General features: G+C 43.6%; 2 protein-coding genes across 2 annotated transcripts in view; both read right to left on the reverse strand.

Moving 5' to 3' along the window:
* Positions 1–8,411, reverse strand: trib1 (tribbles pseudokinase 1). Its single transcript, XM_046843869.1, has 3 exons — positions 6,007–8,411; positions 4,093–4,385; positions 1–1,644 (listed from the first exon to the last, which is right to left on the reverse strand). Exons 1-3 carry the CDS (start codon positions 6,307–6,309, stop codon positions 1,182–1,184), a joined length of 1,059 nt encoding a protein of 352 aa, XP_046699825.1. The 5' UTR covers positions 6,310–8,411; the 3' UTR covers positions 1–1,181.
* cibar1 (CBY1 interacting BAR domain containing 1) overlaps positions 4,250–16,182 on the reverse strand; it is a 25,503-nt gene continuing 13,570 nt past the window's right edge. Inside the window, exon 10 of the mRNA XM_046843871.1 lies at positions 4,250–4,385. The gene's annotated coding sequence lies outside the window, so the exon portion shown is untranslated. The remainder of the gene's footprint in view (positions 4,386–16,182) is intronic.

A 16,182-nucleotide genomic window follows, 5' to 3' on the forward strand; every position in this document is an offset into this window, starting at 1 on the left:
TATGAAAAAAGGATTTCTTTATTCATTCTCTTCACACACACACATATATATATATATAAAATGTACATATTTACACTTTTTTTTTGTCTTTCACAAACAGTATTTCGTGGTTTAACCCCGAGGCCGTGTCACGAAATACAGAATTCACAGTGCGATATGAACTTTGTGCACCCGTGTCGCCGCGTCGTTTTTTTTTACAACCTCGCGTTGTTCCGAGCCGGGGCGCTTGGCCTCGGAGCTAACTTACAGTACGACTTCCCGCAACACACAGAGGGGGGAGGAAACATTAGAGCCTCCAAAAATAGGTTCTACCCTTTTAGCAGAGCTATTGTGGGTCTCTTAGTCACCTTGGATTACGATAAAAAAAACAACAAAAACAACAACTAAAAAAAACCCCCACATGTAGTCATAATCCGCTTCCCTGTCAAGACTCCACACGACTTTGTCTGTTGTGCTGAAGTCATTCAAGTAATGTTGCATTTGCGAACAATATGGATACGTCCTTCAGTGTCCTTCAAAAGTCTTGAAAAGACTGTGCAGAATAAATGTGCTTACTGGCTGCAGTTTAACATAACATCACATAACGTAAAGCTTGGGTCAATTAAATATGATTTTTTTTTAAATCCTGTATGGGTGACCTCATCTCAAAGGTCAGAGACTGGCCTTGTTATTTTGTATTTCACTCCTTTGGAGAGTTGTGATGTCACAATTTCGACGTAGATCCTCAAATCTGTGCTCTTTATTTTGCGCCGCTGTTCTTAGCTACTCTTCAGGCTTATGTTTCCTCCCCACTTTGCTCATTTACTTTGAAACGTTAGTCCTCAGGACTCGGAGGAGGTGATCAGCGCCTTGTATTTTCCGCTCACTTCAACATAATAAAGCACCAAAATACCGGACGAGGGCATGCGCTTTAAAAGGGACCGTAAATAATTGTTTAGTATTAAAGCCTCCCTAAGGGCATGTCGAAATTTTGGCCCAAGACTAAAAACCCGTAAGAGCGCATCTTTATCTCGAAGCCAAAGCGATGGCGAGATCTCATCAGCTACTCGTGCCTTTTCTAAATTAAACAACCAGAGTTCAATTTCAACCGTCGGAAAAAAAAAGAGCTGCTCGATTAAAGAAACCTTCAAATGTTGTTCCTAATCAGAGCCTTTCAGAGAGCAAGAGAGCAGGAGCTTTTGTCAGCAGAAGAGATGCTCGTTCAGCTCCATGTGCACCTGAGGCACCCTCTGCTCTGCCGAGCCCACATCGTGTTCGTCGACGTCGTGTTCGTTGGCGCCGTGGAACCATGGGTGGAGGAGAACGTCGGCGGCGCTCAGCCTCTCACTGGGCTCCCTGCGCAGGAGGCTCCGCATGAGGCAGCGTGCCCGGGCTGAGAGGCCCTCGGGCAGGCTGTAGGCACCACGCCGTATCATGGAGAACAGTGTAGCTGGGTCTGAGTCATGGAACGGGTAGCGGCCTGCCAGCATTGTGTAAAGCATGACGCCTAGGCTCCAGGCGTCCGCTCGCTTTCCTGAGTAACTGCCTCCACCGCTCAGGATTTCAGGGCTGACATAAGCAGGGCAGCCGTGCGTGTCCGAAACCGAATCGTCCTCACCAGGCAGGATCTTACAGTCCTCCAGGCCTCCCAGCTTTAAATGAGACCTGTAATAAAACCAATGCAGGTTATTATTAGTGTAGTACTTTTAATATCCCATTCTAACATCCTACCATGGCAAGTGACTGGAAAAAGAATCCATAGAGTTTAAAAGTGCAGTCAACATGACTCAGGAGTTTCTCCTGAGGACCCACTAGAGAGCACTTAGTCAATCCTGCACCAGGAGTTTGTAGCCATCAGCAACAAGTTACATTTCCCAAAATATATGCAAACTAAATAAAACATTAAACTTCCTGCCGAGATTATTAGCATCCATTTAGAACACATAATACGTCCATTCCGAATAACAAATTCCCGGTCGCTCTTTTCACTACAGCATAGGTTCACTGTTTGACCTCTATTTGACTTTGTCTACACTACCTCATCACACAAACCCGTTATCCTGTAAACCCGTTATCCCATATAGTTTATTTTTCAGCACTTTGGTAACGGACAGCAGATCTATTATTAGACATGTGGTGGCTCTGTAGCTAAAGCTTTAGTTATATATATGTATATATATGGAGTCTATATTCACATACGTATACATGTGCTTCTTCACCAAACTGTTCCCAGGCACACAATTGTGCAGGATTGTGCATGGGTTGGACGTTGTGGAAGATCTCCAGCTTTAGAGCTTTAAACCCTGTTAAACAGCTTTAGAATGATTTTTAAAGGTCCCTGACTTTTCTAACTGGTAAAAGAATCTACACAAATGTCCACAAGCATGCCCCAAAATCTAATCTAAATCTAAAGGAACATCTTCCTAGAAGAGTGATTACAACCATATTTTAGATTTTGTGTAACTGTGTTTAAATCAAGGCACCCTGGAACACACCGTTCTCTCAGCAGCCCGAGAAGCAGAACAAGTGCAGGGCAAATCATTGTGCAATTATGGCCTTCTGTTAAACAAAGATGTGCACAACAGCATGCGGAGTGAACATCTCGCTCTGTCACACACACACACACACACACACACACACACACACACACACACACACACACACACACACACACACAGGGTCTCATCAACGCTTAACGATGCTCGGCCCTATTTCCAGTAGCAGAGGCTGGGTTTGATGATTTGTGTCTGCGTTGTAAACGTGTGTATTCGCTCTCCCGCCTGGTGAAAGCCGAGCTGCAGAGCAGTGAATTATGTTTCATCACCGACTGTCAGACGTGCAGTCTGAGGGGTTTGCAGATGACACGAGAGCATAGCGCCAGAGAGGTGGAGAGAGTGACTCATAGCTCTCTCTTTCTGTGTGTGTGTGTGTGTGTGTGTGTGTGTGTGAGGCAGAGAACTGACTGTACAGAACTAACACTGCTGTGTCCTCGGTGCATGCTGCAGCTGGGGCTGTGCTCTCAGCATACATCTGCCTGGGTTTAATTACCTGAGGATATCTGCTGCCAGATCAGTGACGCAGGAACAGCTGGTGTCTTTCTAAGATGCATTCCAAGATGTTGTGTATGCATGCATATGTGTGTGTGTGTGTGTGAGGGGTCATTTCGGTCATCGCCAATTTCAACCTTTCCTGCCTGCTCTTATCACATCTATTTGCTGAGCTACTTGAGGTATGCCAATGTGCATCGCACGTGAACTTTATCAGGAGATAAGAAAAAAAAAGTACAACCAGGTTCCCCAGGTGAAGTAAAGATCCCTCAACAAATGGAACGAGGATCCTTCAGGATCCTGAGTCGCAGATTCTCCTGCTCTTCCTTCTCCTCATCTCCTCTTTGGAACAAAGTAATGACCTATGAATCACGTATCTAAACCTGGTGACGATGGCAGGCGTGACCATTTCTGATTTCTCTGACCGATTTAAAAGGGCTGTGCCTCAAAAAAGTATGTAGGGAATCTGAATTAGTTTTAACTGCAGCTTTAGTGGAGCATCACTGGTGTAGACGTTTCTACGTGTCTACACGTACATGTTTAAACAAATGAGCATTTCAATGGAATTTCCAGGAACAACACTTATTGTTCTGTTTCGTTCGTTTTTTTTATTTTTATTGGATTAGTGTGTGCTGTATAACATCAGGTGTTTTTTCTTATTCCTCCTTTTGTTCTGCATTCCATTCCCACTCGTCTGGTGATTTGTTTCAAATTTGTTTGAGGTTCCTGCAATTAATCGGTTCAGGCAAATCGGATGAATTTGACATATCGGACCATTTTTGGTGTTTTGTGTGCTGACTTCGGGAAGATTCACGTTCCCCGGCGTGAGTCACCGTTCCGATTTGTTTGCACGCTTCCTGTTCTGTAGAAATGTGAGTAAAGCGATCTGCCCGAGAGACTCGGAAGAAGCACCTGAGGCGTGTGACAGAGGGAAGTGAGAGGTGAGTGAAAACAGAACTGACACTATTCTGAATAACAGATCCCACCTGGCCCACCTTGCAGCTTTCCCTCACACACACACACACACACACACACACACACACAGAGTCTCTCGAACACCGCTCACCGATTCTCATCCGCAAACATGAACTTGCGAAGCTTCAGGTCTCCCAGCACTATGCCGTTCTGGTGGCAGTGCGCCACTGCGGATGCGATCTGATAAAAAAGCTTAGAGGCCTGCTTTTCACTCAGACGCTTGCAGCTCTTCACAAACGTGTGCATGTCGCCGTAATCCTTTTCCTGGAACACGTACGCTTTGCGTTCCCCGAGGATAATGTCTTTGATCCGGCCGATATTCCTGTGTCTGGGAAGCACGCTGTAGGCTCGGATCTTCTCTTGGTACTGGCCCAGGTCGAACACCTGCAGGATACAGAACAAAGTTTTTTTTTGTGCTTGCTGATTGAAGCGTCTCTAAATTTGGTTAAAAAAAGGTAAAAAGGTGGTTTATATTTGTCACATGTACATTACAGCAGAGTGAAATCGTTACTTTGCATATCCCAGCAATGCACTAAAGCACAGAGCATTGAGGGCCTTGCTCAGGGGCCCAACAGTGACAGCTTGGTAATAGTGGGGCTTGAACCCAAAACCTTCTGATCAGTAACCCAGAGTCTTAAACCACTGAGTTACAACTTCTCCCTAATGCTTTCACATTTTGCTTGTAATAAAGCTGGGGTCTGACCAGATATGGATGGAGCAGATACGGATAAGTGCCTTGCTCAAGGGCCCAACAGCGGCATCTTTTCAGTACTGGGGCTCGAACCCATGACCTTATGATCAGAAACCAATGAGTTACAACTTCCCCCCCAATGCTTTGGCATTTTGCTCGTTAGTAAGCTGGGGTCAGAGCGGTGGTACGGTGCCCTGGAGCAGATAAGGATAAGTGCCATGCTCAAGGGCCCAACAGCGACATCTTTTCAGTACTAGAGCTTAAACCCATGACCTTATGATCAATAACCCACTAATGTTGTGTTGTGTTGTCTTTCCATCACCAACATTATCATCATCATTTGGGAAAGGGGGAGCTCAGTGGTTAAGACGATGGTCGTGAGTTCAAATCCCAGCAAGTTGCAAGTGTCGGGCCCTCGAGTAAGGTCCTTAACCCTCAAGTGCTCGGATGTATAAATGGGATAATTGTACGTCGCATGGGATAAGAGTGTCTGCTCAATGCTATAAATCTACGTGTACACTACTAACAATTCCGATCTTCACACATTTCATTTCACACACACACACACACACACACACACACATATCTAGGACGACTGATGCCTCTAGGAATATCATCTAGATGCTCGGATTCAGGGAAAAAAAGAAACACTGTCACTGAATAGCCTACAGATCACACATTCATTCAGTCTGACCATCTGACTCACTGACTCAATGCCCTGAAGAACCCAGACACTTTTATTCAGATTAATACTTATTCATCCGCATGGAGGGCTGCAGCCACTTTTCCTTTTTTTTCTCTCCATATCATCCCGGACTGATACTGATACTATAGAAGGCTTCTGTATGCAAATCTGCACAAAGACGTAAATGCTGAAATATTTCTCAGTGTACTCTGACCGTCTTGCTCAATACCAGACGCTCCGGATGAATGTTTCTGCGCTTAGCTTTGATGACTCACATGATTCCCAGGACATGACAAACAAAAACCACAGCAATTCCTCTGAATATTTACTCGTTCAATTCTCTCTTCTTCCCTCTTTTGCTGTTTTTTTGTTTTGTAGGATGCATATGCAAATTGAATGGAAATGACAATTAAAATGTTGCATCTGGATGATGCATATGCAAATTGAAGTGAAAATTAGAATGATGCATGGTTTGCATATCAGGGTTGGGGTCTTTTGTTTTAATTAGGCTACTAATTTATTGACTGCATATAATTAATTGAATTAATTAGCCTCATTCAGTTGTCCTGCTGCAACAGATGATTTAAGGAGTAAAAGCAGGAGACCGGCGGGTCGAGATCGGGTCGTACCTTGCAGACGAGCTCCTCGCCGGTGTCCATATCCCACGCGTTGTGTGCGGCGGACGTGTCCGCGGAGGGCAGGAGCAGGAACTGGCCGATGCGGGACGGCCCCGCGGCCGCGTTCGCACACGCCGGAGCCGCGCTCCCGCTGCGCGCGGGCACCGGCGAGGTGGCGAGAGAGAACGCCGTGTCTCCGCCGGCGCACTCGTTCAGCCTCGGACTTTTGGCCGCGGTCTCGTCGCTGTCCACGCGCTTGTGCCTGCGCCTCGGAGCGCGAGGGCAAGCCACCGGGCTGCTACGGCGCACCAGCATTGCGAGGACAAACACCAACCAAAGAACCCAAACCAAGCAAAAAAAAAAGCGCAAGAGTTTCCACCAACAATCCGTGTTGTATGAGTCTATTCCATGTGTATTCTCACGCGCAAATTCATCCCCGGTCGTTCCACCCCGAATTTGTATTTATTTTTGTATTATTATAATTATTACAATCAATTAAATTTTCAATTCAGTCGTCCATATTTCTCCAGGCTCGGTTGTCACCAGTCCGGGATCTTGGTGTTCCGTGGGGAGTTCGCGTACAGTGCGCACCGGCCAGCTCGTCTGCGCGCAGCTGGCACTGGTTGAAAAGGAAGAAGAAGAAGACGAGGAAGAAAAAAAAAAGTCCCGCTGCTTTTTCTTCCGAGCTTGAGCTTTTGACGCGCCGGGAACGCGCCTTGGAACGCGTCGGGAACGCGCCTGGAACTCCGCCCGCCCCGCGCGCGCGCCCCCGACGCCTACCGAGCAATCAGCGCGCGCCACACGCACCGCGTTTTTGGTCTCTCGTCTCTCCGAGGTGTCAGTGGTGCACATTTACTTTAACACCACCTCACACACACACACACGCACACACACACAGCATCGACCCCAGAACCTGTATCTCCTACATACTGTACCCCAAACAGCCCTGGTCAACATATGCACTGTTTTCTCGGATTGTGCAACCTGGGGAACTTCTGAAAAAAGAAATTGCTTTCGTGCATAGTTTTTATTGCTCTTCATTTAAACGTGAGCCGCTGCCATGCAATGATTACCAAGCTTTATTTCGAAATAAATTGTGTGTGTGTGTGTGTGTGTGTGTGTAGATCTAACACTGCACTCATGTTTGTTATGCATTCTCCAAATCCTTTCTCCACACATGAACGTTCTCCTGATTTACCCATGTTTACACATGAAACCCTGCAGAAGACAAATCAGAATCGGAATCAGAAATGCTGGACAAATCTCCCTAAAAGGGAACGCCTGGGATGAAGCGTGTGTGAAAAAATAGAGGAGAAATATGGTTTACTTTAGAAGACCCAGACGCTTAAAAAAAGACTGAAGATGCTTTCTGTGAAGCATGACATCACGTTGCTCTGAAGGTTCCGAACTGAGCGAATATAATCTACAAGATCAGCCTGAAGAACATGAAGCACATAAACTGATTTCCTTAATGAGGCTTTACACAGTACAATCCTTTAGGTCCTAATAGACACCAAAACATGGAGAAAGGTTCACACCAGGGCTACACAACTGCATGTCATTTTGATGGTCGAAACCTGAGCAAAGGAAAAGTTCCCATGCACACTTTCCCAATAAATACTCTGGAATGTGTCAGGACGGAAAAAGATTTCGGAGTTTCAGCCTCAGCTTCTGAGCAATGACTTCTAACGTGCAGGATTGCTCCACAATAGGTCTGAAAACCCTTCTCGCAGGTCCCCAGGATTCACCAGGACCACCACGACGCATCGTGAGTTCTGCAACCTGCTAAGAAATGAAAAAAGAGTGCTTCTAAAATTGGATCGTACAACAACTGACAGCGCCAGGCTTCCACGAACACTTAGCAGCGCTACGAAACAGCTGGTATGGAAATGAGGCGACAAGTTGAGGCAGGGTGGGAATATTGCCGTGGAAGACGAGTGTATTTTTAGCAAATATGCTTTCTCTTTCATATGGATGAGTCAGAATTTGATCTGTGGGTTAGTCATGCCGTAACGCAGCCACAGGTTTTCCTTTTCCCCCACTTCCTCCTTCTGTGTAAATTTCATGGGCAGTGTCAACTTCCTCTTTCTTTGTTGTGACAAAGAGATTTTGGAAAAAAAAACCCAAAACAAACAAAAAAACACAAAACCTGTATGTGTGTGTGTGTATGTGTGTCTCAGCAAACCTTGCTATTTGAGATAATTTCCATTTGTCCAAGGCTCTATTCCCACTGTAATTAGTTGAGTCACTCGATGCCTCCAGTAATGAGGGCACACTGATCACGCTTTCCACCGAACACCCAAGGCCTCGCGACCATTGGAGCAGGTGTAAGTTATTCTCCGCAGGCAATCGCATGCTGAATGCCAGCTATGACTAATGGCGTAAAAAGCACACTAGCAGATCCGGCCTTGGCGACAACGATGCATCATAATGATAGTGTTGCATTTTATCACGGCCTTCGCTTTTTTCTTCTTTTTTTTCAACTCCCCGAGACAATGAAGAAATGGGGAAGTAATTCAAATAGCGAACATTCCACAGTGTATCATGTGGAACGATAAACATTGCTTTATATCTATGGGAATGTCATGCAGAAGCTCTAAACCTGTCAGGAAGTGTTTATTCTTTTTTTTTTGAGCCAGAACACTTATAGGAGTAAGTAAGTATGGAATAAAACACTTGGGGTTGTATTTATACTTGGATTTGGGCATTGGTATTGGTATTGCTAAATATGGTCTTGGTCTGTCTGTGTAAAAATAATATTTGTGTTGGCTTTCCTTTGCAAGTCGAGATGAATCCTTTTTCTTGAAAACTGTGTAGAGTCTTAATAATAAAGTGATCAATATAACTCCCTGATCATTACAAGACCCTGACACTGGAGACTCCTTCAATGAATATCTTCTTTCGGCTTCTCCCATTAGGGGGCGCCACAGCGGATCCTCCGTCTCTTGTTCTCTACATCTGCCTCTTTCAAACGAACTACCTGCATGTCTTCCTTCACCACATCCATAAACCTCCTCCTTGATCTTTCTCTTTTCCTCCTTCCTGGTGGCTCCATCCTCAGCATTCTTCTACTGATATACCCCAAGTCCCTCCTCTGCACATGTCCAAACCATCTCAATCTCACCTCCCTCACCTTGTCTCCAAAACGTCCTACATGCCCTGTCCCTCTAATAAACTCATTTCTAATCCTGTCCATTGTCGTCACTCCCGACGAACATCTCAACATCTTCAGCTCTGCTACCTCCAGCTCCACCTCCTGTCTTTTACTCCTGTCTCTATACCATACAACATGACTCCTTCAATGAATATACTCTCTCTATATAAAAATCTCACAAAAGCGTCGTCATATCAACCGAGACATCGCATCTGTGTGTTGGATTGCGTGTAGTATTCCATCATGCATTCACAAGTCTCCATGAATGAGTTGTTACTATAGAAACAATACCGTATCAGAACGAGGACACGGATATAAATCTGCGATTTGAAATATGGAAGGCGCTACAGTCAGAGGTACAGGAACGGAAAGATTTATTACCACCTTCAAGTCAAACAGGGCTGAAAATGAAACAGCTCAGTTTTTATATGAATAGACGAACACAAAGATATAGCAGGTCTTGAAGGAACATAAGTTTGGTTTATACGATCGACAGGAGATTACGGTCTATAGAGAATCCCCCTCTACCTCTATTCCCGTTTCTCTTACAGTTAACGCAGACATGCCACAGTGGATTTTCCCCGCGAGATGCCCGACGCCGTCACCAGGAACTGAGCCACAACTGAGAGCTTGCTCTGTCAGAGAAGGACACGGTCGCAGATGTGGCGTCTTCGTGAGTCAATAAACCCACAGTTATTCAGAAAGCTTGGGCTTCGTTACTCACCAACTCCACAATGTGACATCGGTAGAGGAGTGTGGAATGTAGAGCTACTCTCAGAAAGTCAACCTTTGCTTTAGTGAGGTCAAAAAGTGAGCAAAGACCATGGAGAGGCCAAGCATCCGAACCAAACGCTATGACAGAGAGAAATATAATTACGATGGATCAGTGAACAGACAGACAGACAGACAGACAGACAGACAGACAGACAGACAGACGTGCATCTATTTATCCATTCACAAATATTGCTATAGACTTTATACAGATGGATGGATAGATGGATAGATTGATGCATTAATAAACATCTGCCCAAACAGACAGACAGACAGACAGACAGACAGATTAACCAACAGACAGATAGATAGATAGATAGATAGATAGATAGATAGATAGATAGATAGATAGATAGATAGATAGATAGATAGATAGATAGATAGATAGATAGATAGATAGATAGATAGATAGACCAACAGACAGACAGACAGACAGACAGACAGACAGACAGATAGACTGACATACAGACAGACAGACAGTAAGACAGATAGTTAGATAGATAAATAGACAGACAGATAGATAGATAGATAGATAGATAGATAGATAGATAGATAGATAGATAGATAGATAGATAGATAGATAGATAAACTGTTTTTTATACACTTTGTCATGCAGCTCGTTGGATAAATGGACTGATGGATGGATTACATTTGGGCAGAAAGATAGATCTGTCACCTCTACTTTATTCTTTTTCCGCTCTGTTCATGTATAATGAATTGTGATGAATCAAGTGAACACACGCCATCGTGGGCTCTATGTGTCAGAGGGCAGTTGGTGCTGTAAGTTCAGCTGTTCTAATGAAATATATGATTTGACTTTGGAGAAAACTCCTTCTAGCCTTCACCTTCCCTGCTTGGTAGATGTCATGTGATGGGTGAGAGATAACTATCACTGACCTTGTGTTTTATTTTTTATCCTTTTCATATATCTCTTTAAGGTCATGTTGTGCATAAATACAGAAGCACTGAGGCAGCATTTAGGCTTTTATTTTGCTGACACCCAAAACAAACCTGTTATGTAAATACCCCAGTGGGATTGCAACATGCCCGAATAGCCAGCCGTTTTTCCCACAGTGGGAAGAAAATGTGAAACCGAGAATGTTGAACTAGGATCCAGACATTCTTTCATGACGGCATCGTGCACGCTAGCGGTCAGATTTGGTGCTTAGATATGAAATGCACGAGACAAACACTGAATTCATTGACGTGTTCATCCGCTCATCCTCAGTCTAAGATTCATCAATTATTGGAAACACGATTGAGTCAAGTTCCTAGAAAATATGAGTGATGTAACTGAGGAGATCATGAATTCCAACACCAAGACTGTATTTAACATCTGAAACAATGGTTTGAAATCCCAACTATGACATGCATTATGTCTCTGATGCACGTCAGACGCAGAAAAAAATGGCAGACGGTTGTAGCTTCTGTAGCTCATACTGCAATTCCAAAACAGTGTGATTTTAATCATTTATTCATGTAATTTTTAAACCGTAAATCTTCAATCCTACAGCAACAGAAAGATCGTAACCAAGAAACCACGAGACACAACTAAAGTTCTTTAACACAAAACGCGTTTTTAGACGCCGTTTTCAAATGTATCAAGATTAGTGTGGACGCAGCCTTCATTTAATAAAAATAAAAAAAATTCCTAATTTTATATTTTCAAAATACTCAGTGTTCTTTTTCCTCCTGATACTAATCCAGACCTGGAAATCACTCCAATCAAATTCCATACTTTTCCAAAATGGAAATACAGAATGAAATACAGAAACTGGATCTTTTTAGTATTAAACAGATGTGGATAGTAGCTATATTACACCCCTAATAAACTCCTAATATCCCCCCCGAGTGGAATAAGCAGAACAGATCTGATGTCTGGTGACGTACGGTCCAGCTGGCAGCTGCGCAGGTTCCTCTCTTCTGGTCTCTGGGAAGAGCGGTGGCAGAGAAGAGCACCTTGCATGAATTCAAACGCACACTATTTATTATACACACGTTCGGTTTCCTTGCGCACCGCAGGACTGTAACTAAAACAGACAAGCAGCTTGTGTGCTTGTGTTTGATGGGTCGCTCTGGATTCCTCCTGATCGAGGAGACGTTCCTTAAGCCTCGTCTTCTCACTCTTCTCACCTCACACACACACACACACACACACACACAAAAAAGTGCTTAACACAAGCCAGATGACTTTGCTGGAATAAAGACAAGGAAGGAAAATTATCCTGTCGGCTTTTCAGGAGTAAATATTTTCTCCTGGTTTGGAAGGTAACTCAAAACAGCCAGAGCTGGATGAGGAGACAGAGTTCTCCTGCTGTTTTTCTCACTTTTTTTCAGTGAAAAGGAACGTTGGGCTTCTGCGATACTCAGGATGAAAGAATTAAGGATGAAGAAAGGACCACCGGGATTGTCTTGGAACCTGCCTCACCTTTGGAACATCCTTAGCTGGTATAATGCTGTAGGCATGAAACCAAAGAATGCAGAATTCCTGTATCATTTATTATCATCAGTGTGACGATTCATCATCAATCCTCGTTTTACAAAATATCAGTTTCCTGTTTCTTCTTCTGCTCACACAAAAAAAGTTTCACTGCAGTAAACCATTTCAAGTCTGATTCCCTCCAGATGTTCCTTTACATCCTGATTCACCCAAACAAACCCTAAGATTACGGACAGGAGGACACAGAGCAGACCTGCATGCTCTTCATCAGGCTCCTCGACACTCTTCTCATCTTCTTGAGTGCTGGTGCTACAACATGTCCTTTTACATATTTCTCCTGCCCAAACAAGAACTTAAAAGCGATCTCTTCCTTCCGTAAGTCTGGAAGCTCATCTACTGGATGTGCGTCTAACATCTGCTGGCTTTCACATCAGAAACCTCCACAATTGTATCCACATAGTACCGTAATACAATTACTAATTACAATTACAAACTCCATTACGAACCTGAGGGACGAAGCTGAGGTCGAGGAACTGTCTGCATCCCGTACTGATAGTTTAGGCCACGCCCACTTCAGTCTTAAATCCGTATCCGTATCAAGAGACAAATACAGATACGTAGATCTTTTTATACCGGCATTGCGTTATACATGAAGACAATTGGAACCTCACAATCCTGATTTTCTGATTGTAGACACCTGAGCATTGGTTTGACCTCTTTGAACCTATCATTCCAGATTTGGTCCTCATAATAACCTCCAATCCTCTGAGAAGCTGACTGTATGTTGGAGATGTTATTGTGGAGATTTGTGGAGATTCATTCAGCTAGGTCGGAAAATCAGGTACTGATGTATGTGAGGAGTGTGTGCCTTCAACTTTTTGGTAACAGTTTGTAGAAGAACCACATATGGATGGAAAAATCTGGTGTCCTGATACTTTTGCCAGGATTCAGCTAGCGGCCAACTCATCATTGGATCCAACACTTGGGTTGGTTGCTATGTAATTTCACTTGGAACCCTGTTTAATCGCTGCTGTTCACCCACACACACACACACACACACACACACACAAACACACACAGCAACATCAAAACGATTACTCACTGCCATGAAAACAAAAAGATAATTAGACACCTTTAAGTCTTAAGGCGTAAAAACTGAAAGCTTTGTCGATGGCTCGATTGAAGGTGTGCTTGTGATGTCATTAAACCCAGTGAATGACAGTGTGCACGCACACACACACACACACACACACACACTTCAAGCCTTGAAAAAATGTTCAGACCTTTTATATATTTGCAGCTCCGTTCGATGGGACGTCCCCGAGGACGTTAATCAAGATGGCCGACGACAGTGTTAGTGAGTTGCATGGAACAGCGCGTGGTGCTGAAGTTTCTTGTGAAAAAGGCATAAAACAAGCAGATATCTACAGAAGACTTCAAGCACAGTACTGTGATGAGACGTTCAGCCGCAGGAAGACGGAAGACGTTTCGATGGTGCAAACGTTTCACAGATTGCCGTCAGTGACGATCCCGGTCGCGGTGGTTCCCTGGTGAAGAAGTGAAGCAGGATGTCCTGGGGGGGTTTAGGCGTACTGACAAAATCTTTCTTTATCTTTCCAGTCACAAGTTAAACACTTGGATAAGTGTTGAAATGTTGCAGAGGAGTACGTAAAAAAAGAAATTTTCCACCTCTTGAAATTATTTATTTTATTTCTCATTATTTCTTTAATTCAAAAAAGAAAAAAAAAATCGGTTTGAATTAAACGCGACTCGAAATTATTTCATAATAATGGCACAAAATGGTAATAGTGCTAATGATTATACAGTAAACGGTCAAAAACAGGTTTAAATGGTGGTTAAGATGTTCTGATCAAACGCTCACCAATCTGTACACCTTTTGCGATAAAGTCTGTACGAAATCTGCGAATCTAGCAATATATCTATATATCATCTTGCATAAGTGTTGACCCCCTCGAACTGGTCCACATGTTAACGTGCACTATAAGGTTCAGCATTTCTACATTTCCTATTCACGGAAACATCCGGCATGTGCCAGGTATATTATCAACGCTGCCCCGTCCTAATCTGGTCTGTTTACTGGTTCAGCCAATCAGGTGACTGCTGCTCAGCATGGACACTCGGTGAACACGGGATTCCCAGTACTTTCACAATCGGACGCTCGTCCTTATCAGAGTCACATCCCCTAGGGTTCTGATAACACTGAATGTGGCACCCGTCCATGTATATGTGTGTGTGTGTGTGTGTGTGTGTGTGTGTGTGTGTTTGCCCTCAGACATATTGACAAGTATGTAGTGTCGATTGCTTTAGCACTAAGGCGTAATGTTTGTTCGGAGTAATGGCTGTCCTGTGCGAAGGGGTCGCGTTTACTTTTGCTTCCCTTGACAGCCGTTTCCTTTGTCCTTCTGGTCTCAGGTCAGTGTTTCAGCATGAGGGGGTTGTGCCAGCTGAGGATACTCTATAGATGTATACACAAGGATCTAAAGTGTGAACTACTATAAACTGGTTTGTGAATTTAAGTCTCATGACCTTTGTACTTCTGAAGATTTATTCAGCCAAGTAGTAGCAGGACACTCAAGATCTTCCAGTCCAACCCATGGAAAGCATATCTTGTGCACAGGAACACTGTCATGCTGGAACGGGTTCGGGTCCTGGTGTGCCGCCGAGTTTGGAGAAGAAGCACCTATTGCTGGGAATGTCGTCTCCAGTTTTTTTTCTCCCCACGTAGCGCATGAACATGATAACCGTGTATGTTTGCACGCTGCATAAGGCGTTTCTCAATGCTGAGTCGTGTCAAATTCATTTCTTAACAATGATAGAATGAAAACAGTTCTTGGTAACAGACTGTTTGACCTTCTACGTTCCAAGCTGCCATGTACCGTAATACCTCAAATAGAAAAACAAACAAATTACAAAAAGCAAAATATTTTTCCGTCTCCATGTATATATACACATGTATATATTTATATATACATGGAGACAGAAAAATATTTTTGTTTCGTTTTTTTTTTTTATTTATATACATATTTAGATATAAAAAACGTGCAAACTCAGCTAGTGACCTTTTACTCTGATTTTACGGTAATCTGTAGAAAGTAACCTGACCATAAACAGAGCGAAATATTGTGAAGTCAGCTCTACGTCGCGTTGCACAACCAGGCTTTCAAATGAAAGTAAATTGTGCAAGTGAAAGAGATTAAATCCTGTGACATCAGTGGAAAAAAAAAAAAAAACCAAACAAACAGCGAAGCGGCGTTGGTTGTATATGCATCTACATGCTCCCTCACCCCCTTCTCAGAATGCTGCTATTTGCTCTGGGCAAATGAGCCAATTGCACAACTGTTCAAACAGCTTCTCATAACAACCTGCACTAAACAGAGGCACGAAAAATAAAAAAGCAGGACTGATTTACACACTTCCGTTAAAAAAAAATAAATTCTTTTAACTGCATGTTTTGCCAGAGCACCAAATCTTTCCGTGAATCAGTACTGCAAAGTCTACGCAAATTCGATCAGGGAATTTTAGGTTTCATTGCAAATGTTTCCATTCGAATAGTGATATTGCATCACCCAAATCCTTGACTTGTATTTTTTTCTTATCGGTATGCGGTACTTAAAGTGACACTCCTCTCTCTTCATCCGTCTCTCGTTCTCAGTCTCCCGTCTACGAGAATGTCTGGAACTCCCACGCGACCTCTATATACAAAGTTCCTGAAAGTATAAATAGGAGGCTTGTGCATTCCAAATGAGGATCTGGGGCTGAATTATTTCCCCCCCTAAGCAGACGGTTGTTATTTCTCATGGGT

Source organism: Silurus meridionalis, chromosome 29 (genome assembly GCF_014805685.1).
Source record: "Silurus meridionalis isolate SWU-2019-XX chromosome 29, ASM1480568v1, whole genome shotgun sequence".
Classification (NCBI taxonomy): Eukaryota; Metazoa; Chordata; class Actinopteri; order Siluriformes; family Siluridae; genus Silurus; species Silurus meridionalis.

What these genes read in the sequence shown, in the direction of transcription:
- trib1 (XM_046843869.1), bottom strand. Translation starts at nt 6,309, where the DNA reads ATGCTGGTGCGCCGTAGCAGCCCGGTGGCTTGCCCTCGCGCTCCGAGG. An exon ending in GCGAGGAGCTCGTCTGCAAG is followed by an intron (nt 4,386 to 6,006) that starts GTACGACCCGAT and finishes TGTATCCTGCAG; the next exon opens with GTGTTCGACCTGGGCCAGTA. An exon ending in ATGTTTGCGGATGAGAATCG is followed by an intron (nt 1,645 to 4,092) that starts GTGAGCGGTGTT and finishes GTTTTATTACAG; the next exon opens with GTCTCATTTAAAGCTGGGAG.